Genomic DNA, 26,274 nt, shown 5'->3' on the forward strand with positions numbered 1-26,274 from the left:
CAATGTTAATTCCCATAGGAAAATCGGAATTTTAAAAGCGTTAAAATTCTTGTTCGATTCGCTAGGAGGCGCTGCGGGTGCATCAGGTACGACCATCCCCACGCGTCGAGGTCGACCCCGACGCCAGTTACTTGATTCAATTGCAGTGTAACAGTCTGAGTGCATATGTATTGTGCTGCTTGATTTGTCAGTGCTGCCATCTATATTGCAGAAGTGCAGTGATTGACATGTTATAATTGACTTTGTGCTGTTTGTAGGCCTGTTGTTCTCTGCGGCGAGACTTTTTAACGCCATCCGTCTCAGGTGTGTTTTTCGTATTACGTAAAAGATGGATCGAGCTTGTATTACGATCGATAGTAAGATACAATTTTCGCTAAATAAACTTGACTCGTTTCAGCCAAATGAAATATTATCCCGCCAAATAAATGCCAATCCATAACCAAACACGAAGAAACGTCAGTCCGCGAACTGAAACCTTCCTGTAATACAGTATTAAGTTCAAATTATATTCATCTATATTCCGACCATCAAAGTAGGTATATTTTTGATATTTCACGGAAAATTTATATTGTCAATAATTTTTCATTATTTATCAGCCATTGCTTTTGACATTTCAATTACAAAAAACTTACTGTTTTCAGATAATGTAAAATAATATAAAACACTTTTTCTCACGCGCGAAAACAAGACACGTACATCGCCATTATCGGAACAAAAATGCAATTTTTTCATTTTAAAATTATTATTATTATACTTGGTACCGTCTATCTTAATTTTTTATAATTATTACGGCTCGGATTTACATGACCTAAAAATTTTGAAGATATGCAAGCATTTACTGTGTGACCTAAAAAGCACGAAAATATTTCAGTTATTGCTTTTTATCCTATTAAGCTGAAAATATATATAAAAAATTCATCAATTTACCATTTTATACTTAAAATTCTCTCAACTGATTCAAATGAAAATCACACCTTTCTCGTGCACATTAGCTGTTACTTAGGTCGTTCTATATATATGTGTTTCGACGAAAATTAAATTTTCATAATGTACATTTTTCTATATTATAGATATATAATATATATATTTTATTATATATATTTATAGAAATTTATATTTTATAGCCGTTTTAAATGTTTAAAAGAAACTGCTTTTAGTTTCTTTCTTCTAAGAAATATTTGAGGAAACTACTTTGCAAACGTTTATTGAAAACTAGCAAAAATACCTGGAGCTTCTCTGGTTTTTCTTCAATTATTGGGAGAATTGAAAAAGTGACAAACCATTATAAAGGAATAAACTGTTATACTGGGAGCAAAAAGAAGTGCCAAACCATTGTGAAGGCATATACATGTCTGAAACGTATTGTTTGAGAACCACGGTAACCTAAGTAAACATTCCGGAAGTGATTGTTGAGGCCCACGAACCATTGCTGCCCGGAAGTTTTTTGCCATTTCGATGCCCGAAATGGGCAAAATGTTTTTTGCAATGTTTTTTGCCCAGCTCTGACGAACTTTTAAAGTAGCCTATCATTCAATCCCGGTCATGTTTGGTATATGTATATGCAAAATTTGTGGCGACGATCGGTCTAAAATTGTATATTTGTATAAAGGATTAACATACATAGGCCTACATACTTTCACATTAATGTAAGATTTCGGGAAAAATTACCAGATGGAGCAATATTTTTTTATTGATCCATGAAAAAAGCCTATGAAAAATGCTTGTCATAGAGCAAAAGTTTAGATACTGCAATCTCGTCGATTGTTCCTGAAGCTGAATTAAAATTTTGCTTTAACATCGATTTAGTGCTGGAACTTCTAACACATTTAACAGAATAAAATATAGTGGTGCAATCGGTCCTTCTTTTAAACACGGCACAACACCAATCTATCATGATTGGACAATTTACTACCAGTTTATCTGCTTTCAGATATGCAGCTATGCCGAAAGTGTATGTTTTGTACGTAACTGATACCTGGTAAACCTAACCGCCTGCGTTGTCTTTATGGCATTATAAAAATTCAGATTTTTTTATTTTGTTACGCACTGCATTTTTACTCTCAAAACTGGTATAGGGTAATTTTTGAACGCCTGTTGAGCATTGTTTAAATTGGAATCCCACCTCTACGACTGACGGTTGATGATATAAAGGCCTTGCTAGCACTTATAGGACACCCTGTATAATCCCTCAAAACTTTTTCTTCTATGGATATTTCAATACTTGCCAATTAAAGGGTTAAGAAGAATTGCAACCAAAGTCAACCAAAAATTTAATTTTTTTTAAATATATTTTCGTAAAAACATTGCAATACCGGAATATCTTTCATGTGTGTGCCATTGTAATCAATTTCTTTTATGACATAATATCTTGCATTAACAAGTGGAGGGTGCGACATCATGTTATATATATATATAGCCATCTGGTGGCTTGTCTATGACCTATTAGCTGATCCTCACCGTCCATTGCACGGTCCCGTTCGTAATATATACGCTCCAATGAAAGAAAATCTGTGTCCTTTGTAGCTTAGTGGTGAGAGCACGCATCTGGCACACGAGGGGCCAGTGTTCGACGCCCGGTAGAGGCAGAAATGAGATTTTTCCTTGCTTAAATCAACATCTCAGAAAATAAACATCTTTACAACATCCAGCTTTCTGTATATCTTTTAATTTGAATGTTTCTTGAAGATTCTCAAAATTTCTCTGGAAGAAACTTTTGTAAACCCCCCGAACTCTTCGATCCTGCGTACGCCCCTGCCACGGCAGGTGGTTAAAAAAATCTCTTCATTTACATACCAATCATAAACAGGTACAGAGGTGGCGCTAGGGGCTATCACCTCCCGTTCAATGAAAGAAAATTGTATCATTGCCATAGGTGAGAGGGCGGGGGTGAGCATTCGGCCTCCCCCCCCCCCAGTTCAAGGAGCTTGTATTTGCTTATTATTTCAACCAGTTGAGGCATACGGGGGTAGGGGGCTCTTAACCTAAGGGCTGAGCCGCAACGAAGATTTGCCACTCTATTGCCCTGGGCCAGCATCAATTTTGCTCCCCCCCCTCACGTAGTTTCCAAGGGAAGAGTGTAAATTCATCACCCTTCTTGTTTCAGCGCCCGGGGCACTAAAACACCTTGCTGTCCCGCGGTTGCGGCTCTGCTAAAGGGGATCTGAAGTTACTGTAAAGTAATCCACTTACCAGTACAGGTAGTTTCTAAGGGCTCTAAAGCAGCAATTCCCGATTGGGGGGGGGGGTACAATGATATGTACATACATTGATACAATACAAAACAAATAACCAGTCAATAATTGTAATACACACGCATGATCGTGCCTAACACTCGCTGGAGTCGGAAGGTATGAAACAGCGGTTGCAGAATAAACAAAAAAATGGGTTAATAGATGGGTTAATAGGGGGGTATGGTCCCCTCTTATACAGGTATACAGATATACAGGTCTCGCAGCGTGATTTCATACTTGAAATAAGGCAGTTTATCATTTCCTGTGGCAATTGGTCCCACTCATTCAGCAACGCTGTTTTCATTCCCTGGATGGTTCCCGGAGGGGGTTGCGAGTTGTAATTGCCCTCCCCAGAGCGTCCCAGACATGATCTATAGCGTTAAGGTCTGGAGATCTGGCTGGCCAATCCATCCGGCGAATATTCTCACTCACTAGAAAATCGTCGAGCAGAAGAGCTCTATGTGGCCTCGCGTTATCGTCCATTAAAATGAACTCAGGGCCAACTGCACCCCTGAAAAGGCGAACATAGGGCTCCAAGAACTCATCCCTATACCTCACACCAGTCACAGTGCCTCTTTCAAAGACATGGAGAGTTGTGCGGCCATCCAACATGATGCCTGCCCAGACCATTAAACCTCCTCCGCCATAATGGTCGATTTCGCGGACATTGGAGGGTAGGTAGCGGGTCCCTGGTTCTCTCCATATGAACGTACGGCGAGAATCGGTGCTTAGGCTGAACCGGGACTCATCAGTGAAGAGAACGGTCGCCTATTGATCCATACTCCAATCTCTATGCTCTCTGCACCATGATAAACGGATTCTCCTGTCCGTAGAAGTGAGCGGGAGGCAAACAGCAGGTCTTGCAAACAACTCTCTCTCATGAAGTCTTTTGGAAACAGTCACTCCTGTTACGCCTCGCTATAATCGACAAATGGCGATCTTCTCTGGCCGTCGTGGCTCTTGGACGACCTTGCCCAGGCTTTCTCTCGATGGAACTGTTTCCATAAGTTACACACGACACTGGGCGTTAAGGAGAGCTCTTTACAAATCTGGACTTGAGATTGGCCTGCTTCTAGCCTCCCCACTTCATTCCATCATCTAAACGTTGGTGGTTACTCATTTTTACTGTTACAATTTGAAATTAATCGATTGCTGCAAAATAACACCAAGAAATTCGCCGAGGTGTGCTAGCGAACGAAATGCGTCTTAACTTACGCGCGCTTATAAAGCCTGTTTCTCTACTGGCTCCGCCTACACACACGTGTACGCTTACGTATTTGACGTACAAGATTTGCATTTTCGTCTAGAAGCAGTGTTTTTACAGTCAGTTCAGTTCTTTTCATGAAATTCGATAAAATATGCAAATTCTCTTAATTTATTTCACCAGTGTATAATCAGCAAATAAAAAAAAATATATACGATGCCAAATAAATTGCTAGCGAACGGTTTTTGACAACTGGCTCTTGCAAAGATGAATTTTTTGGAAAGAGAGAAAATTCACCTGCCTTTTTGCGGGGAATCGAACCCACGCCCTAGATCACTAGACTACAAAGGCAACGAATGTCTCACTCTTTCCTTGGAGCTCGTGTACCCTCAAAGGGGCCGAACATGGACGCCCGGACCTAACTCAGGCCAAGCTCACAACTGCCGACGCTGCCAACGGTCCCTTTCAGTATATACGAGCTCCAACGAAAGATTGAAAGATTCGTTTCCTTTGCATATTGTACATGATATCATTTCTAATTTGATAACGCACACACTCTAGTCAGTTTTAAATCCTCTCACTGCGAAATTTTTCTTATGTGCGATCCCTCAAGCAAAGACAAGAATAGGAAAAAAAAGAAGATTTCGAGTGAAAAACGTATTTTTATCTACTCTTATCTCAAATTGGCGTAAATACTTGGCAAGCAAAAAAAACCCCAAAAAACACACACACACAAACAAACAAATGGTGTTTGTATTTCTTCCGTAGTATTTCCGACGTAATATTCCGTCAGTAACCTACGTTACCGTACACCAACTCCGTTCATATATCGCCATACGGCAATTTCCAACCAGTGGAGTTGGGTGGGATATCAAGGTTAAATCCATCGATGGTCGCCCCAGGCTCGGTAGGCAATCAGGGCCGCAACTAGGGTGGTGCAGCCGGGTCTGGTGCCCCGTGTGCCGGACTAGAGGGGGCGCAAATTTCACTCTTCAACTTCTCCTTCAACATGATGAGGGGGCGCCAAAAAGCGTGCTTGCCCCGGCTGACCAAGCATCTAGTTGCGGCCCTGTAGGTAATGAACTGACGTTCTATGCCCGGATTCGAACTCATGGACCTTAATGGTAACGTCCACAGTGGAAGACGAGCATCTTATCACTATATACGCCACTCGGGCAACGTCAGTAACACTGGACGGGTTAAATCATTCTATGTGAAAGAGTGTACTAAATGAAAAATACAATCCCAGAGCAGCGAGTTCCAAATGGTGTATGGCATCTTAAGGCGCATTGAGATTGGTCTTTGGTCTTGTGGCAACAACAACATCAATGAGCCTTTTGGAGATGAAATTAAATTGCAAATGTCAATAGATTTGTACGTACAATTCCTAACTAGGGCACTTAAAAACCCTGATATTGAACAGAGATATCAAGACCATATAACGCCAATCTCATTCCATTTTTAACTATATTTTATTTTAATTTGCAGGAATATTTACTGCAATCCCTCGAGTGGTGTTGGCCTACAGTTTATATTTGAAGAATATCCGCTCATAACCTTTCTTCGCTGATTAAAATGGGTCCGTTAAAGAAAAAAAGTATGTATTTTTTGATCGAAATTTCCACCGCAGAAATCGTGGAATAATTATCATCGAAACCCCTACATGATACGGGATATTCTTTTCGTATCGTTTTTCTAATCAAATCAATGATCAATCGAATTATCAATGCATAAAAAGATTTATTACGATTGTTACAATTTTATTTTCAGTTTTGAAAGCGGTGGCGTATACAGCCGGAAGCACTGCACTTATTATCGGAGGGACTACCTTGGGAGTTGCAGCGCTAGGATTCGGTGCAGCTGGAGTAACTGCAGGTTCGATCGCTGCGGGAATACAAAGTGCCGTCTATGGTGGCGCCGTCGCTTCTGGTAGCGTTTTCGCCGTCTTGCAGAGCGTTGGGGCTACCGGATTAGCAACAGCCACATGTGCTAAGATCGGTATGGTCTGTGGAGCTGGGTCAGCTGTATTGGCCCGACGACGATAATGGAACAACTATTTGTGAAATAATCGCAACATTATAATTAACTAACGCTTTGGCTTTTGGCCGAATTTCGATTTTTGACACTAAACGGATTTTTGATTGTGATATTGTTTGTGAGTTTTTTCCCTTCCGTGTCAACGGCCCTTATCGTCTGCATACGTTAAAAAGTATTTGGCAACTTGGAAAATTTAGTTACTACTTAATTACTTAACGCGTGTAAACCGACCCCCAAACTCCTAAAAGCCGTCGCGGCGGCTGGATGCTCCCTTCAGTAATATAAGCTCGATGGTTTTATTTCACAAAAATGTCTATTTTGTGCAGGGGATTCTCTTTACCCGTGGGTCACGGCCCGAAATTGGGTTGCAGGGAATTCGGAGATAAATCGTTTAAGTCCATTTACACACAGGGGCTGTGACCAAAGCCTCCTAGATGTACTACTATCTACGTCTAGCTGGAAGGCTTTGCTGTGGACCAACTCAGACGTGATTCGTTGGACTGGGTCGGATTCTTCATGTCAATTTTCAAGTCATTCTGACAATCGTTCTTTTTTTACAGTGTTTTGAAATCAGAACCTTAGTTATAATCACCCTGTATATCGTAAATCATCGCTAATTAATCTGAATTATTTATGCTTCATTAAATACATTATATTCACCTAATTTTTATTACTTTTTGCAAAATAGCTTCCTAATTAAGCATACTGAAAGTAACTGGAGAAAAACCTTTATATACTATATGATTAATAATAACATTGAAAGAATTTTCAAACACACAGTAATCCATTGAGTTAAGCAAAAAATAATTAAATTGCAAAAGTTGGTTTTTGTTAAAATGTAAGAAATATTTATTCATTAATTAGCATGGGAATAGTGTTAATTGCATTAATAAACATTTTATTTTAGTTAATTATTGGAAGTTTGAATGATTTTTCAGAAATTTTATTGTTTTTAATGTTAATACTATTTAAAACAAAAAAACCGTTTTAAACCAAAAAAACCCGGTTTTTTGGTTTTTTTCAAAAAAACCGGGTTTTTTACCAACCCTGCCAAGACGTAAGAACATAGGAAAAGTAAACAAAACTTTCCAAGAAAAGAAATCCAAAGGACAAAAAGGAACTTTATTGAAAAATTATCTTCAATCCCAATTGTGACAGAAGAGCGAAACGTCCATGTGCCAAGTGATTGGGAAGGAAAATCCAGCCTTTAGTAGGGGGTATGATCACCCCTGAATGGCTATGCAGGATTTAAATCGTCTGCCCATGCTGAATACAAGGTTGTCAATGAGCTGTTGAGGCATTGCTGCCCATTCCTGTTGCAGCTGACTTCTACCGGGTCGTCTTATGTCGAAATTGCCGGTTAAAGTCCGAATCATTTCCGCAATTCGGACTTTGATCAAAACTCTTGGCCAATTCCTGAAGTGGCCGGCCCCGTCGTGAATTGGCCGCACTTCGTTCTTTCGCACTAACACATATATAAGGTGCATAGCTCTCCTTAACTCTGCTTGGCGCAAATTATTGACGAACCGTTGATCCGAGAGGCACTGGCGTAGGAAGGCGGATGCGGCCCGCACCGGGTAGCAGCTCTGAGGAGGGGGGGGGATGACAAAAAATTAAGTCCCCCGGTTTTGTATTCATGCGCCTTTTTGTTACATAAAATAACATGTCAAATAATTTACATCGGCCTTTAAAATCGCTAATTGCAACAAATTACGGGTGAAACATGTGATGCTGTAATGATTTAGTATTATTGTGTGATGCGTGGGTTGGAGGGGATGTCCTGTCGCGTTTTTTTTGACCAGTCCAGTAGTGATTCATCGTCTCATTCCTGCCACAAATATCATTCCCCCAAGTCGTTCTGTGCAACAAGATGATATTTTTAATCCGAACATAATAATAGTCTGTGCGGAAACGTTTTAGACAGTGGGGTGGGTAGGTAGGTATTGTCCGGTCTAGAACCGACAATAAAGTAAACAAGTATGTCTATTTCAATATAGCACGTTAGTGGTCATTCAAGTATTATGCCAGCATCGATGGGGGAATGGGGTTTCCGATTTGCTGACGAGGGGGGGGGGTGGTTGATTATGCTTACGTCATCAACCATCTTTCATAAAAATATGAAAATAGGCTTAATGGCATCTTAATCGGTGTGGCAAAAACGAGGAAAACCTTTCGCTAGTTTTTGTGGGCACCTGAACTAATATTCTCCCTATTGAGAAATCCCCTACACAGAGCCACTTTAGTGTGGTGACTATATTACTGTTAGCCACTAAATGTTTCTCGAATCCAAGCGATCTGGAAATGAGTCTGGGCCGCTCAAGTGCTCTGGAACTGTGACACGCAGAACTGAAGTGTTGCGTAATTATGCCGCGGATCACTCAAGTTATCTGGGAATGGGCCGCGGGTAACTTGAGTGATGTTGAACCGCACTGGGTTACCGCTTAAGTGCTCTAAATCTGCGCCACATATCACTCAAGGGATCTCTAAATGTGCCACGAATCGTTTAAGTGTTTTGTAACTGTGTCGCGGGTGACTTAGGTGATCTTTGAATATGAAAGTGATCTTTGAGGCCTACTTCAGTGATCTGAAAATGTGCCGCGGGCCTATTTAAAAGCTCTGGAATTGTGTGCCACGGGTCATTTAAGTGGTTTTTAAATGTGCCGGTTCGTTCATTTTTACAGAAATAGGTTTGGGGGGGGGGGGGCAAGCCACATCACATAACTTTCAGGGCCACATTTGGTCTGCGGATTTACCATATATGGCTTAAACATGGTATCTAACTATAGTAAATATTTTCATGAACTGTAGCAAATAGTTGAGTAATTAGAGATTCCCCCTTTTGCCCTTAATGTTCGCCATTACTCCGCTCTTCCCTAAGTGTTCTGGAACTGTATCACGGATCAATTAAGTGATCGGTGACTGTACCACGCGCCTGCTTGAGTGATTTGCAATTGTGCCACGGGTCACTCAAGCGATCTGTAAATGTGTCGCTTAGCTCGTTTTTGCAAAATTAGGTTTCAGGGGCGCAGGCCGCATCAGATAACTCCCAGGGCCATATTTGGTCCCCGGATCAAGGGTTTATCATATATGGCTTAGAATAGGGGGGGGGGGGGCTTCTCAAACCTTTTACGCCCACGGCGCCCCCTTTGCTTATCTGACAATGCAATGCCTAATCAATGCTTATCTGCGAGCTCCGCCGGCTCCCCGGAGCTGTTTAACAAAGAATCTCTTCGAAAAACCTTTGTCAGTGGCACCTCTCCGCGGCTCACAGTTTTAGAACCCCGGGTTTAGAGGGTGGGTCGCAATGAATTTCGTAACAAGAAATTTTGAGTTCTTCAAATAATATTTAAATAAATAAAAATTGATTATAATGACCATATAAAGGTATTTTCTTCCGAAATTAAATTTTTTTTTTAAATATTTCTTGCATCAAAAAAATGAATTTTGATCGTCGGGGGTGGGGGGGGGGGAAGCCACGAGCACCCCCTCCTCCGCGTACGTCTCTTCCAGAATGGCTAAAACTTTGCTGACGCAATACTTGAACGGCCCCTTACTCATGTTTTTCATCCATAAAAAAATTGTTTAGAAAATAGTTAAGTTAACATTATGCTCTCTTTACTTAACCGATTGAGTGACAAAAATTGCTTCCTCAGTAAATTTCATTTTATATTTCGGTGGACATGGGGGTAACAAGTTAAAACTCCGCACCGGGTGCCAGCAGATCTTGCTACGCCACTGCCGAGAGGTATGTTTCCAATGAAGAAAATTTTTCTAAATAACACGTGGACCTCAGATACGTCATTCATAGTTGCACAGTTATTTAAAAAAAAATTAAATCTTTTACGGACACCCTGACCTAAATATTCCTATTGAAAAGTAGTTGCCTGTCTCTCCTGAGTCCAACAAAAACAGCTCATGGTCCCACATCACGTCAGTGACACGTGAATTCTCACGAATCAGATATCATAACACCTCTGTAGGATCACGTAACTTCAGAGTGGTGTGTAGCGGCCTAAAGTCACTCTTATGCTCGCTCACGTGTCGTGTTTGCTTACTCTCAAGGACATTCTTTTGGTCATTCATTGACCAAGTTAGTCCCTCTCTGTCTGGACAGAGGCGGATTTACACTCATGTCCATAAATTAAGGATAATGCCAGCTCCGGCAAATAAAGGTTCAGAAACAAAACAAACGTTACTTATTCATAAAGCCCATTTATTAAACAAAAGATAAAGAACAAAAGCGATGGTGTATGTATGATACCATTCATAAAAACTACGATTTTTGCTCCCTGGAGCAATTGTAAAAAATATCTCCTTTACAAAAACTTACAATTACATGGTTGGTATGATGGTTAATACATTGTATGTCTCCGATATGATGAAATACAGTCCGTACAACGCCTAGACATGCTGAGTATCAAATTATCGATCTGATCTTGGGGAAGATCACTCCACTCAGCAAGCAATGCTCTCCGAAGTTCCGGTACACATGTAGGAGGTGGTTGACGGGCTGCAACTCGTCGGCCAACCATGTCCCACACATGCTCTATCGGATTCAAGTCAGGTGAGAATGCTGGCCATTCCATACGGGTTATATCCTCAGATTCAAGGCATTCGTTTACGATGTTTGCTCGGTGAGGACGGGCGTTGTCATCCATAAACATAAATTCTGCGCCCATGGCACCCCTAAACAAACGTGCATGTTGTTCCAGAATGATGTCCCGATAAATTTGTGCTTTCATGGTTCCGGTTTGAACATGCAGATCTGTTCTGGAACCCAGTATAATTCCACCCCAAACGAGCAATGCTGCACCACCGTAACGGTGTCGTTCAATGATGTTGTCTTGGTGGTAACGGGTACCTGGTGTTACCCACATGAAAGTCCGACGTGAATCAGACTGCAAGCTAAACCTAGACTCGTCGGAAAACATCACACAAGCCCACTGTCACGATGCCCACATTGCATGTTCTCTACTCCAGGCTAATCGCTGCCGACAGTGAGTTGCCGTGAGCGGAACACATCTGAAAGGCCTGCGAGCATATAGACCAATATCTCCCAAACGTCTGTACACGGTTTGCCTTGAAACTGTGGTACCCGTGGCTGCAGATAGCTGACGAGACAGGTCGGATGCTGTGCTCCGTCTGCTTCTTTTGGCAGTTACTGCCAAATACCGGTCTTCATTCGGCGTTGTAACTCGGGGGCGACCTGTACTGTAACGTCTACTGACATTTCCGTTACCTTGGAATCGTTGCCAAAGCCTAGAGATGACACTTTGAGCAGGGGCATCGGAAATGTTTCGAACCTGTGGGTGCTCGTCTTGAGCTTTATATTGGAAATTACGATTTCTCAATCAATTCTGGGGGTGCCCAGACCCGAGCCACAAATTACCGTGGGTGCTCGAGCACCCACAGCACCCCCGGCTCCGACGCCACTGACTTTGAGAAATTCCAAGTTCCTCGGATACTTCCATCTGAGTACGCCCACATTCCAGGCGGCCGATAATTCTACCACGTAAAAAATCATCCACATGCGTCCTCTGCGTCATAACTATTCGCTTATGGCACTGAGCGCCTTACAGAACTCTTGTGAACAATTTAACTTCTTTGCCACCATTCCTTATATACCCCCCTCTTACACTCTCGTCATTGCGACGTACTATCGGCATCATCTGGTGGCTTCCTGAAATTTGCATATCATTCTTGCAGATGTGTGTGATAATTCTACAGGTGAAATTTTTACTTTAGATTTCGATTTCCGTGTGATTCTGAATTATCCTTAATTTATGGACATGAGTGTATTTAGGGCTACACAAATTTTGCTATTCTATTGTGATTTTGCCCCCCCCCCATTCCTCACATTTGCCGCCCTGGGCTATAGCCCGCTAGGCCTATAACTTAGTGCCCCAAAGTTGGAAAAGTACAATCAAAGTGTATTTTTCATTCAAAAAAAAAAAAAATTAAATTATCTCGGAAGAAAAACTACATTTATATATACTTTAAATTAAGCATTAATTCAAAGATTGGTATAAATTGCCGTCGCCAGTTGATGCGAGTTACAGAGCAATGAAGCTCGTCTTCTCCGCCACGGTTTATCTAAATTCCTGAAATGTTGATCAGTCAATGGCAATATGGCTGCGCAAAATCAACCATCTGAGTAATTTGGATTACAGTAATATTTCATTCTATTTAGCTAACGAGTGGATTATTGCGGAGGTGGCTAGTCTTGGGTAGTCAATGATTACGATTTCCTCCCCCCCCCCCCCAGTGCAATATGGGCCCGCACCACGCGTGATCAAGTATATTTCAGGGAAATAGTAAATAAATACCCCCCCCCCCACCCAAAAAAACGTTTGTTTCCTTTTTAACATCCTACCTACGTAAAAACTAGTTGTGGTCACAGATTTGGGATCATTCAAGTATTACGTAAGCATCGAGGGGGAGGGGGGGGGGGGTTTCGGATTTGCTGACTTTTGATGACAAGGGGCTAGGGGGGTTTGAAGGTTGCTTACGTCATCAACCAACCCTTTTTGACGATATGAAATATTCAAAGCTGCTGACGGGGGGGGGGGGGGTCAAAAATGGCTGAAAATCGACTTACGTAGTACTTGAATGGCCCCTTTCCATCGTACAAGGAAATTGCATCGTAGCTTGTTTTCTCGTCCACATCATACAGGAGCATAGACGGTACGGAGGGGGGGGGGGGCAGGCTAAGTGGGGATCTGCCATTCACAAAAAACTATATCATTAGCATGGGCGGAAGGGCAAAAGTAGACAATTCTCCCGATCACCATGCACACCCTCGGTGAACCACATCCCCCTCGTTCGAAGAGCATGTATAATAGTATATCCGCTTGTGTACGGGAATCCAACTAATCACTACTACGACTACTACTAAAAAACCGCATACACCTCGTTCATATTCCTCTGTGGAACTTCTGACGAATTGGTACATGTTGAAATGTGCGTGTAGTGAACCTGGAGTGAAGTTTGTTTTTGTGTAATGCTTGTTATGTGTAGTGTTGCCATCTGCCATCAGTTTTTCTAATTATGAGTGAAGTGTAATGATTTAATAGCTCTCGTTGTATAGGCCTGTTGCTCTCTGTTGCGACACTTTCTAACGGGGAGATCGGCCCGCATTTGCGCCTCGAAGTTGCGAACCCGCAGAAAACCAACTTCAGCCGACCACCACTGCAGCGAAGGTGGGGTTTGAACCCGGATGTGAGTCCGTCATTATGACCACTCGATCACCACATCGGCCCAGCAAATCACTCAACGACGATGCATGTGACGCTCCGAGTGGACTCAAAACAGTTTAGCCGACCCTTTCTGACCCGACCTAGTGAGGCAGGACGGGGGAGGGCGGTCTGAGAAGTCGGCCAGAGAAGGAGGTCTATAAGCCCCGTTCACATGTGCAATAAAATATCCCGGTGCAATAAGTTACCCGTAACAGGGATTTTTGCTACAGCAAGTTCACATGGAGTTTAGTTTATGCCGGTATTCCCCCTCTTCTTTCCGGAAGTCGTCGCCGGTTACGTGGGGTTGAACGGAAGTGCTTGGTTCAAGATGGCTGACGAAGGAACTTACAGTAGTTTTCGCGGCGCAAAGGAGTCACCCACCGTTATTCCGCAACAAAGATGGGACTCTTTTGACGGATCTTCGTCCCCCCTTTTTCTTCCCCATGAGGAAAAAAAAGTTGCCATGCAGGTAATAATCACCAAAGCGACCCGACCCCCAAATCTTGCACATGTAAACGGGGCTTAGTTATCGGGGGAAAGGAGTATCTCTAGGGGGAGGGGGCAAGGGAAAGGTAAAGTTTTACTTGTTTTTGGCATTCCCAGTAAAGAGATGTCGTTAAGAATATTTCATATTTTTATAAAGAACAGTTGATGACGCAAGCATCATTCAACCCCACCCCCCTCCTTCCTTGTCATCAAAAGTCCGCAAATCCGAACCCCCCCCCCCCCCCATCGATGCTGACCTAATAAGTGGATGGTCCGTTAATCGTAGAAACAAGACTGTCGCAATTATTTAATTCTATCCTAATGTCTTCACGGACAAATCAAAGGGAAATTTCCCGTTTTCATCCACTGCAGATAATATAACGGGAATTTCCCTATCTCTTCAAACAATGGCGGAGACAGTAGGAAGAGTGCAGGTTTTCTCTAATCCGTTTGGTGCATTTCTACGGCATAAAAAAGGCAAATTCCTGCCGAAATTGCATTGATACTTCAAGCCAAAAGTAAGATAACATTTGATGATATTCGGCATAATAGATAAATATTGTCTGTGAAACTGAAACGTTATTAACTGAAGAGATTAGATCACAGGTAAGAATCATATCATCTGCATACGTTCATCAAAGCGGTACGTACGCTCATTTTTCAATAGATATTTGATTGTTATTATAACTACTTCAAAATTTATCAGCAATTCAAGTTCATTTCTTCGTTTTTAACCAATACTTAAAATAGTACAGTCGAATCCCGTTTTAATGAATACCGTTATAGCGAAAATCTCGTTTTAACGAACACTTTCCCAATCCCCCAAATAAGTATACATAGGAACAATGCTAGGTAACCTGGAATTCCTTTATTTAACGAAGTGATTCCTTCGGTCTCTTGGTGTTCGTTATAACGCGATTCGACTGTATATACCGTATATTATATACAGGGAGCATAGCAAACAGAGGGTATGGCATTTTACTGGCGAACCGTTGATCTCCTAGAGGCATACTTCCAATCGGGAAAAGTATCCAAATAACGTGTAGTACTCAAATATACCATTCATATTTCAAGAGGGTTGTAAGGGTTATTATAATAAAAAATTATTTTTTATACATTTCCCGGCTTTTATTTTCATAGAATTAAAAAAAAAAAACCCGTTAAATCGACGTCTGTTGAATCACCGTTCGTTAAATCTGGGTCCGACTGCACGTAAATGCACCATTTACGTACAGTCGGACCCAGATTTCACCAATTTAAAAAGGTACAAATATTTTGAGGACCGGCATTAATTCGCGGATCAGCAAAAAATAGGTAAAGGTGGGGGGAGCAACAATTCGAGGAAAGCCAAAAAGTAAATAAATGGAAAAATATATATGAGGATAAAAATAAATACATTACTGCTAAACATTGTTTGCCTGCTCTTAATTAGGGAAGAAAGGACGGTCTTTCGTGACGTCACCGACCGAAGCGACTCCCACTTAATGTTAATTAAGTATACAAAGTAGAACATATAAAATGATAACAACGACTTATATTTAATTTTCTTCTTCAATATTATGTGCTCGGATTTTATGCGCTATACAACTGGCGAAATATTTTCTAAAACCATGCAAATATGCCCTAAAAAAATTGCAAATGCAATAAAAAAATCCCCAAAGAGTCATTAAGAATAAATTGTGTGTTTGTATTTCAGAGCAAGTAAAATGCCCCCTTATATTTCGAATTTTCATCATCTTAGAGGAGCAAAGCCCCCCCCCCCCCCCCCCAATGCCTCTGTCTAGCAGAGACGCGTAGTTACTTAAGCATTTATAGACTCTTAATTTCACCTATGTCGGGAGTAGGTGGTGACCAACCAAAGTGTAGAAGAGCTGCATATCGCAAAAAATGCATAACAAGTGTGCGTCGTGTACGCCTAAAATGTATGAGTCTTGCGTGCCACTAAAAATGATGTGTGTGATAGGTATGCGATACTCATGCGGGAATATAGTCGTATTCCGTTTTTTTCACATTATGCTGCAACTAATATTTTATTTTTGCTGTTTTATCGGCTATTACCGATGATTTTTCTTGAGCCCTTGAATGACTTATTAAGTGCGCGTACCACAGGTTGGGAACTACTGCTCTGTGTCTAAATATTCGCGATTCATAAGAAGAAGAAAAACACAAATAATTTCACATCCATCAAACATTTTTATTTCTAAAGATCTGTTAGTGTCAAAAACGAAAATCTGATCAAAACCGAAGCTTTACTTATGATGTTGCGATCATCCCATGCATGATCGTTTATCATAGTCGGGCTATTAAAATCACACAGACCACGCTGATCTTAAAACAGGTGGCTGTTGCCAAACCTGCGGCTCCGATGCTCTGCAAGATGGCGAAAGGGCTACCAGAAGGAGCCATGCCACCATATACGCTACTTTGTATTGCAGCAGCAGGTGAATTGGCAGCAACTCCCTCTGCACCGAACCCCAGCGCTTGAACTCCCTTGGTGGTTCCCTTAATGACCGTCACGGTGCTGGTCGCTGTACCCGTCACTGCTTTCAAAACGGAAACAAAAATCGTGAGAATTATAATAAATCGAAATTGACATCTCGATAATTTTGTTAATCATGTTGAGATTGGCAAAAAAAGACATGGAAAACAATATCTCGCATCATGTTGAGTTTTCGATCATTATCATCACATTCGAAATTTATTTTATGATTTTTTTTTCAAGATATGATGACAATTGACTTGGGTTTTCGTTCTCGGGAGTTTCTTACGATTTTCCGTTCCCGAAATCCCGAGAAAAATTCCAGGAAAATCGGGATAATCACTGCTGCGATATAGTAATACAATGGAATACAAAAAAAACCTAAAAAAAAATCAATGGGAAATATTTATTTAAAATTCAATTAATCTTCTTTAGCATTGCCTGATAGAGTACGTGTCGAGTGACTGACCATATGAGTCCGTGAGTGACAATATGCGTAACCAATTGACTGAGACCGTGTGAGTGCTTGAGTCACCGTATGAGTCAATGACTAAACGTATGAGTCGGTGAGTGACCGCATGAGTCCGTGAGTAAATGTATGAGTTGGCGAGGAACCATATCAATCCGTGAGTGACTGTGCACCTAACCAAATGAGTGAGTAATTGTACGCGTAACCAAAGGAGTGACCATTCAATCCATGAGTGACTACGCGTAACCAAATAAGTGACCATATATGAGTCCGTGAGAGTACGTATGAGTCAGTGAGTGATAATACCAATATGTGAGTATTACGTAAGTGTATTACGTGAGTGTATTCGTAATCAAGTGAGTGACTGCATGAGTTCAAGAGTGATCATATGATTGACCGTACGAGTCTGTCAGTGAACATGAGTCCGTGAGTGGCCATGCACGTGACTAATTGAGTGACCATATGAGTAATCGCGTGAGTCTGTGGGTGATCATATAGATCGTGTGAATCTGTGAGTGACCATGTGAGTAACCAAATTAGTGACCGTATGAGTTTGTAAACATCCAGAGAAATTGGATGGCTAACCTAGAGGGTGTAAAAGCATGTGAGTGACCAAAAAAAGAATGACCTGGTGGGCGAAAGATAATAATAGTGACGTATAGGATGTGAACGATCGAAAGAGTGACAGAGTCACTTTTAAACACAGAGGCATAGTTACGGTGCTGGGAGTTAGAGACTAAGCAGGATATACAGGGTGATTCAGAAAAGATGATAGTACACACTAATATAAATAATTGTCATCAAAGAATGCAGAGTCTAACATGAAACGGCTGCTCCGCAAACGTTGAAACGGCATTCCTGTTGAAATTTATCGAGAGAAAAGAACACCATGCATGCAAATGTAACCTGAGGAAGAAGAAGAAGATATTGGATGCAAATCTAGACGCGTGTACGTGTAGTGAAACCTGACGTGAAGTTTTTTTTGTTTCTCTGTAATGCTTGTTATGTGTAGTGCTACCATCTGCCACCAGTTTTTCTAACTATGAGTGAAGTGTTATGATTGAATGATTTATCGTTGTAGGACTGTTGCTGTCTGTGGCGAGACTTTTTAACGGGGAGATCGGCTCGCATTTGCGCCTTGAAGTTGGGAACCACAGAAAACCAACTTCAGCCGATCACCAATCCACTGTCTTTTACTGATAAATGCACCGTGTTGAAATCTATGACAATAATAAAATATAATTTCAAATGGAATCTATCAAACTATTGTGGAGCTTCTCCAGCAACAACATTCAGAATTTTTAAGTGAAAAATTTTCATTTTATCTCGAATGCAATTTAAACTCAGCAGAGAACTGGTTACGCAATTTCTCGGCTAATAGAGATGGATTCAAACAATGAGGAATAATGTTTGCACATAATCAAGACTTAAAATAGATTCTTTTACATGTAAATTTGCGGATGCGTCCATGAAAGCCTACCCGAATTTTTTGTAATTTTTTACTTTTCCTCACGAAGTTGGGGAATCAAACTACGCTAAATTATTAACGTAGCTCAAGGAATTCAAACATTTCCGGGCTTCCCCCCCCCCCCCCACATCTCCAGCCATGTTGGCATTGCAGTCAGAGTCGACATAATTGAAGTTATTTGTCGTAAAAATTTGTGTACAAATGAAAAATTTTAACATTAAAATCTACAGGGAGGAATAGTGATCAGTGTTATCAGAAAAAATAATTTTCAAGAGTAATTTCACTCCTCTCCAAAATTTTAAGGGATAATTTTGTGTAGAGAGAAATATTTATTTTCTATTAAAATATAAAATAAATTAGATATGACTACACAAAATTCATTGAAAGACTGGTTATTTGTGGGGATGAAGATTACAAGGAAGAAAATACATCACTGCCCCCAAAGTAGGGGAAAAATGGGGTTTTCAGGACAATAGGCAATCCCCACTTACTCCCCACCAGGACAATAGGCAATCCCCACCTTACGAGGGGATGTCTTATTCCGCAGCCCTCCGCTAGATGGCGCTCACACGTTTTTTCCTCCCCTTAATTAAATAGGGGATGTATATAAATTATCGTGTGTAATTTTTTTTCACATGACGTCACTCATTAGAAAATTAAATAGGGATCGTACAAAAATTATCGTTTGTAATTTTTTTTTTTAACACACTTTTACTCAAAGATGACTTTTCTAGAAAGTTTTCAACATATCCCCCCCCCCCATTTTTTTTTCCAAGTTAGCTGTAAAGAAAAATAAACACAACGATAATAAATTACAGAGTCATTTTATATGAATCAAGTTTTCATTTATTTACATGATTAAAGATATATACATTGAATAGTTGAGTAATTAAAAAAAAATTTACAAGAAAGATAATATTTACAAGAAAAAATATTTACAGAACACTACGTCGTGGGGATCGCGTAGTGTCCATATGCATATGTATTTATACCATCACCGAGAATATATCGTTTGTCATCACGGGGGCATAGCGTCGTCTTCCTCATGACCACCGTCTGCAGCTGGTGATGTTTTGATGCAATTTTAATCATGTTATTTTTTATGGTGGCCTTGCTACTTAGACAAGCCAAGTAGTCCTCGTGCTTTAGATGTTTTTTAACCACTGCGCGAACTACCTCCTTTGCGGTCTTTTTCTCCGCGACTGCTGTGGTCATCGAGTACATTTTAGCGCGGAGACCAACGAATTCCACAACGGGTTCGCCGCCGTTCTCATCCTTCATCAAACCCACCACTTTCTTGTTCTTCAGGCTGAACAGAGGATGGTCACTGGGGTAATTCGAAGTGTCGAATAGATGAAGCTCCTCCCGCATAACTCTATATACATCACCGGTTTTAATCTCGTATAAGAACGAGTCCGTATCTGTGAATAAAACTTCAACATTGGATCCATACTTTCTTTTCATAAAATTATAATGAAAATCTGCCATGATGTATTTGGATAGGTCTAGAATAGTCACACCGGTATAGATTGGTCTATCCAAATGAATTTTGATTTTGTTCATCCTTACCACAGCTAGATCACCGGTGATTATACGGAAATCTTCGAACGCTGGGGATGATGTGAGCTTCCTCAAGCTCTTCTGGTTGTTGGCCAAACGGATGTCAACGTGCTTTCGCAGGTTTTCTAGGGACTTCCCATACACAGCGTTGTTGAGAAGTTTGTAAAAGTCCTTCTCAAACTCACACCGAGCTTGCTTTTGCTTCTCGGTGTTTAACGCTATGTATGGTCGAATCCACGGCTCCTGAGTAAACTCGATAGCACGTTGAACACCCGTCAGCTTCATCCCCAGCGAGGTGTATAATTTTAAACAACGGTAGTGGATGACGTATGAAGTTTTATTCATCAGATTCGGAGCGAGCTTTTTAGATGGTTTGCCACCGAGTCTCTGCACATACGGTGACAACATTTCTGGGGTTATCTCTATGTTCTCAGCTGCTAGGGGATAACAATTGTGACTATCGTGCAGATTCACCGGGTATTCCATGCTGACCTCGAGTATGTAACCCTTGGCGGCGTTGTCGTCCACAGCTAAAAAGTCGATCTCGCTGATCTCACTCGGTGACAACCATCTAAAATCGCTCACCGGGAGAGACTCCATCATACATTTACCATATAAATTATTTACATCGAAATACATAATATAAGAAGTTGGTTCACTGGGATTATAACCGGATACGAGAGGATTATTTGCCCGCGCATATCGTTTGGAGATAACTGACACACCACCCCTCACAGCTTTCTCCAAAAAGAGGTGCATGTCCGGGTCAGTGATCAGCTCAAGCTTGGCACCGGTCATCCTCAGGCATGCATTGAAAGCCAATCCAGGGGATGTATACGTGTGCACAGGGTCTATCTTGAAGTTGCCTTCACACAGCCTCCTGAAACGCTCGAACACATCCCCGAGGAGAAGCACATCTGTCTTCACATACAGATCGTGGTAATCACCGAGATTAGCAAGCTCGAACTCTCTCCAAACGTCATGTGCGTACTCATAATCCTCATCGAAAATATGTTGATCCCCAAGAGAGGTGTAAAAGGCCTCTTTTGGGGGCAGCACTGGGTCATTAAATTTACTAAACGAGTTCAAATACTCATATGGATATATACCTTTTCTTCGAAGGTAATGACTTTTACCCCCGAAGCATTTGGACAAGTTTAGAAAATCACCGGGCTCCATAGTCTTCACAAGGGATTCTAATGACGCATTGAGGAACTGGTTTGAGTCCAAGAATCGCAAGCGACCGAGAGAAAAGGAGATAAACTTCTCCATGTTCCTCCCGATCACTTCGATCCTTCGGTTTGGATATTCGCTCAAACCTTTCACCAGAAAGTGAGCATCATAGTTTTGCAGATTGTGAAAAATCACCGGTATGAATCTCCTAAGCCGCAGTTGGAGATTGCACTTCTGGTGGAGTGCGGTCCTGTACGCCCCAGTAATGTGACAGTGGTCACGAACCCTATCATCGCCCAGGGGTTGCTCACAAACCATGCAAGTGTAGGCTTCGCTGAAACTTTTTTGATCATGAGCAGTCATCCGCATAGGCACCGGGTTATCTAACTGGCTCATGACAAACCGCTCTTCATTGATGATGCACCGGAAAAATTCACTGATGCAATCCTCACCCCTATAAACTTTGGGCTCTTTCACATACAACCCATCGGGTCCCACAAGTGTATATGCAAAACCGCAGGGGCGGTGATGATGTTTCTGCGTGGTGTTGGAAAACGAGGGGTTCGGATCGCATCCTTCTACAAGTTCCAAGATTGCCTCGAAATCTGCATATATGATGTAGGGGACATGAAGTTGGAAATGGTGATTTTTGTAAAACATGATGTTATCCCCCTCACTAGGATAAGTGACGCGCTGCGGACCATGCTCGCGACAATGCGATATGTGTGCATTGTGTTTTTCACGGGTGGAGAATTTTTGAAGGCAGTAATTACAGAAATAAGAAGCACCTTTATGCTTCGTGGTGTATGATAGCAAACGAGACATATTTTTGATTAAACAATAATGGGCCGTTGTCTCGTTGCTGATGAGTAGCAGATTAATGATGGTCTGCGATGACGCCTCGCTTATCCTAAGAGGGAAAACTTCCATCCCCTCGCACCCAAAAACATTTATACGCAGAGAGTTCGACACTTCGAATTTACCAATCTGGTTTAGGGTCACCGGGTATTTGAGAGCTGTGGTATCAAGCTCGTTCTCAAACTGCGTGTATTGGTTCACCCTTTCGGGATGTGCTTGCATTGGGTGTAGGGCAGCCAACACCGACCAGAGGAAGCATTTCTCGTCGTGATTCTTGATGTTGATGATGGCTCCCCTGTTGGCTACCCCATTTGGCAATGTGATGTAACTAGCTGCACCCAGTGGTTGATACCTACTTGTGTTCAGCTCAAGCAAGAGCACCCGCTCGAGCACCCACCCACTCCCACAGCCCTCGAAATCCTCTGTCGCCTGCTTTACCTTATCGAAGGCTTCCTGCAGCTGTTCATCGATTTGCTCGATATCTAAAGTGGTGAGCATCTTGCTGCGGAGATACCCGCTGCAGAATTCGTCTTCCCCGTCACTACCCCTCCTCGAAAACACAGCAGTCGCAACTAAATTCCACTTTAATGATCTATGAGTGATCATATCTTCCCCCAAGCGCTGTGTCAATTCCCCTCTCACGCTGTCGAGGAAGGTAGTCATGTCCATCTCTGTGTCTGGTGTGGGGGTCAGTTCGTGAGTGGATAACATGCCTAAAGCACGCCTGACTTGCCTTCCTGCCCCTTGCTGCGGTGGTGCTCGGTGATGGTTCGATGCCCCAGGCTGGGCCGCTCCTCCAAGATGAGGTGATGCTCCCTGCTGCGGTGCTCCTCCAAGATGAGGTGATGCTCCCTGCTGCGGTGCCCCTCCTAGCTGCGGTGGTGTTCGGTGATGGCTCGGTGCCCCTCCAAGCTGGGGTGCTCTTTGGGGGGCGTGGCCCATGTTGCGTTGGTGGCGCATGAGGTGACTATTGCGGTGAAAAGCTGCACCGCACTCCATGCACTTGTGCTGGCGTTCACCATGCGTCAACCTATGACGGTTTAGATTCCGACGTAGGGAAAACTCCTTGCCGCACGTCTCGCATAGGTGTCGCTCCTGAAAAACAAATAAAAAGGGAATGTAGGACACGTAAGTCTAACACAAGCAATGGATGAGAGATACAGAAACCCACGTCTTCCCGCTAGTTTCGGTGGCGTATCCGCCCTCAAGCGCGTGCTCAAGTCATCAAAGAAAAAAGAAATCAGAGATTGGTTGGCTGGCGAGAGAGCGTACACGTTACACAGGTCCATTAAAAAAGTGTTTCCCCGCAACAAAACAATAGTGGCCGGTCTGAGCAGTCAATTTCAAATCGATTTGGTGGACATGCGTAATCTATCCATTCACAACGACGGTTACAACTATCTTTTAACATGCATCGACGTCTTCTCCAAATATGGTTTCGTCATACCCCTCAAAAGAAAGACCGGTGACAACGTTGTCAAAGCTTTAGAAAGCATCTTTCAACAACGTCAACCAGTGGCGCTACAGAGCGATAAGGGGCGAGAGTTTATAGCCGCGCCAGTACAGCGTTATCTAAAGCGCCAAGGCATCAAGTTTTTCACTACGGAGAACGAACAGATCAAAGCCAGCGTGGTGGAGAGGTGGAACAGGTCGCTCAGAAACTGGATGTACAAGTACTTCACTGCCAAGAATACTTATCGCTACATCGACATGATCGAAGATCTCGTGTGGAGTTACAATCACAGGTATCACAGATCTATAAAAATGAGACCGGTCGACGTGAACCCCGGAAACGAGTCTGAGGTGTGGAACAATCTCTATGGGAATACATCCAAGAAACAAGAATGTAAGTTTAAAGTGGGTGATCACGTGCGCATTAGCAGATCGAAGCACACTTTCGAGAGGGGTTACGAGTCCAATTTCACCGAGGAGATATTCGTGGTGAGCGAGTGCGTTAGAAGGGAAATTCCCGTTTACCGACTCAAAGATCTGATGGGGGAAGAAATCAAGGGCACCTTCTACGCCGAAGAGATGGTCGGTGTTAAGATGGGAGAGAAATTCCCGATAGAAAAAGTTTTGAAGAAGAGGAGAAGAAAAGGAATAGTCCAGTACCTCGTGAAATTTCGCGGGTATCCGAAAAAATTCAACTCGTGGGTAGTGCTATAAAAACCCGGAAACAGCGCACGCATCTGTCATTTTCGAGATGGCTTCTTTCTATCTCACTTTACCCAGCGATGCCTCCATGGACTTTTTTCCAGACAACACGCTCTCGAATTTCGTGGTTAAACTCCCAAACACCCTGGAGTTCGAATCCGAGATGGAAGTCGCACTGTCAGAGATAATTTATCCCCATTCGTTCCACAACATCACTAAAGAGACAAACACTTTCGAATTCGATGTCGGTAACAAGGTAATGAAGACCGGTCGCATAGCCCCGGGTTTCTACGAGACGACCCCTGAACTGATCAAAGCCATATCCACTATTTTCAAGACAAGATCGGTGTGACGTACAACAAAGTCACGAAAAAAGTGAAGGTGAACCTCAAGAAAGACGCCAAGCTCAGACTCAGACACGGCATAGCTGAAAACTTGGGTTTCGAGCCCGGCCTGATAGAGGGCCCGACCATCGTCGACGGCCCTTTCACAGCGGATCCTAAATTGGACTTTCATCTCTTGTACGTGTACTGCAACCTGGTTGAACCTCAGGTCGTGGGTAACACCTACGCACCGCTACTGAGAATCGTGAAAACTAGCGGTCAAGATGGGGATATAGTCAGCGTGTCTTTCGAACGCGCCCATTACATGCCGCTAGCCAGAAAGAGTTTCGACATCGTTCACATGTATTTAAGGACGCACATGGGCAAGTTTTTCACATTTCAACGTGGAAAGGTGATAGTGAAACTACACTTTAGACTGCGACATGCATTATAAGCCGTACCGGAGCTGTGCACACAGCATCAACGATTACTATCTGACACAGGCTGGAAACGGACTCGGATATTATCAGGGTAGTGCTCTGCAAAGAGGTTATGGCCTCGGGTCCATATTCAGCTCTCTCTTCAGATCGGCCGTACCGCTGTTGAAGCGAGGTGCCAAGGTCGTGGGATCTCAACTGTTACGCTCGGGCGTAGATTTCGCCAACGACATCGTTCAAGGAAAAGACGCAAAGATAGCTGCTCGCGACCGTGCCAAGGAAGCCGGAAGGTCTCTCACGGATAGGGCGGCCAGTAAAGTCAAATCCATGCTCGGAGGAAAGAATAAAAGGAAGAGACTCGTCAAGAAAACTGTCAGTAAGAAGAGAGCTAGAAAGCTGTCGACATCCGATATATTCAGCGATGGCTTTAATCCACGAAAATTCTCATGAATGTTTGAAAAGCGAAGCCGATCTGTTCACGGTGCCACCCACGGAAACCTCTATAGAATCAGCCGAGTGGGTGCAGTACCATCCCATATCTCAAGTGCGTGATTCGGGGGCCCCCCTCGAATTTCACGTGGCCGGTAGTGCCGAAGAATACATAGACCTTTCTGCCACTCAGCTGTATGTCAGAGTAAAGGTGACAAAACCAGAATCCGACGAAGCCGTATCGACGGCGAATAATTTCCTACACTCCCTCTTCTCCCAGATTGACGTCTCGCTGAACGGGAGAACGCTCACGAACTCATCACACACTTATCCGTATCGAGCTTACCTGGAAACACTGCTTAACTACGGATCGGATGCAAAGAGAGGACCCCTGACAGCCGAGGGGTACTACAAGGACACTGCAGGTCACATGTCTGACCTCACCAAGAACGAAGGGGCCAAGAAAAGAGCAAAACTCGCGGAAAATTCTTTTGAAATGATGGGCGTGCCTCACGTCGACATATTCTATCAACCGAAGCTGATGCTCTCTCTCGTGGACTTGAAGATGAGACTGGTTCGATCGAAACCCGAGTTCTTTCTGATCACTGCTGCTCCGGGCTGCGACGTGGTTATCGAGCAAGCGAGTATTTTTGTGCGCAAAGTAAGAATGAATCCTGCTGTGGCTGTAGCGCATGCCATGGCGCTCGAGAAAACAACAGCCAAATATTGCAT

At 42.7% G+C, this 26,274-nt stretch overlaps 1 protein-coding gene and 1 long non-coding RNA gene across 2 annotated transcripts; one reads left to right on the top strand and one right to left on the bottom strand.

The window, feature by feature from the left end:
* Positions 1-314: 314 nt before the first annotated feature.
* On the top strand, positions 315-6,587 carry LOC149079107 (uncharacterized). The gene is made up of 3 exons (XR_016193634.1): positions 315-532; positions 5,923-6,031; positions 6,205-6,587. It is a non-coding gene; the product is annotated as an uncharacterized LOC149079107 (long non-coding RNA).
* Positions 6,588-19,553: 12,966 nt separating this feature from the next.
* LOC149079108 (uncharacterized) lies at positions 19,554-23,141 on the bottom strand. Its single transcript, XM_089240403.1, has one exon. It carries the CDS (start codon positions 23,139-23,141, stop codon positions 19,554-19,556), a length of 3,588 nt encoding a protein of 1,195 aa, XP_089096529.1.
* Positions 23,142-26,274: the final 3,133 nt, after the last annotated feature.

The sequence above is a fragment of the Pholcus phalangioides genome, unplaced genomic scaffold, assembly GCF_987345545.1.
Source record: "Pholcus phalangioides strain wild (caught in Gottingen) unplaced genomic scaffold, Ppha-v1.0 ptg000012l_1, whole genome shotgun sequence".
In the NCBI taxonomy this organism is placed as follows: Eukaryota; Metazoa; Arthropoda; class Arachnida; order Araneae; family Pholcidae; genus Pholcus; species Pholcus phalangioides.

Coding starts and splice junctions, on each gene's coding strand:
- LOC149079108 (XM_089240403.1), bottom strand. CDS start 23,141: ATGGGCCACGCCCCCCAAAGAGCACCCCAGCTTGGAGGGGCACCGAGC.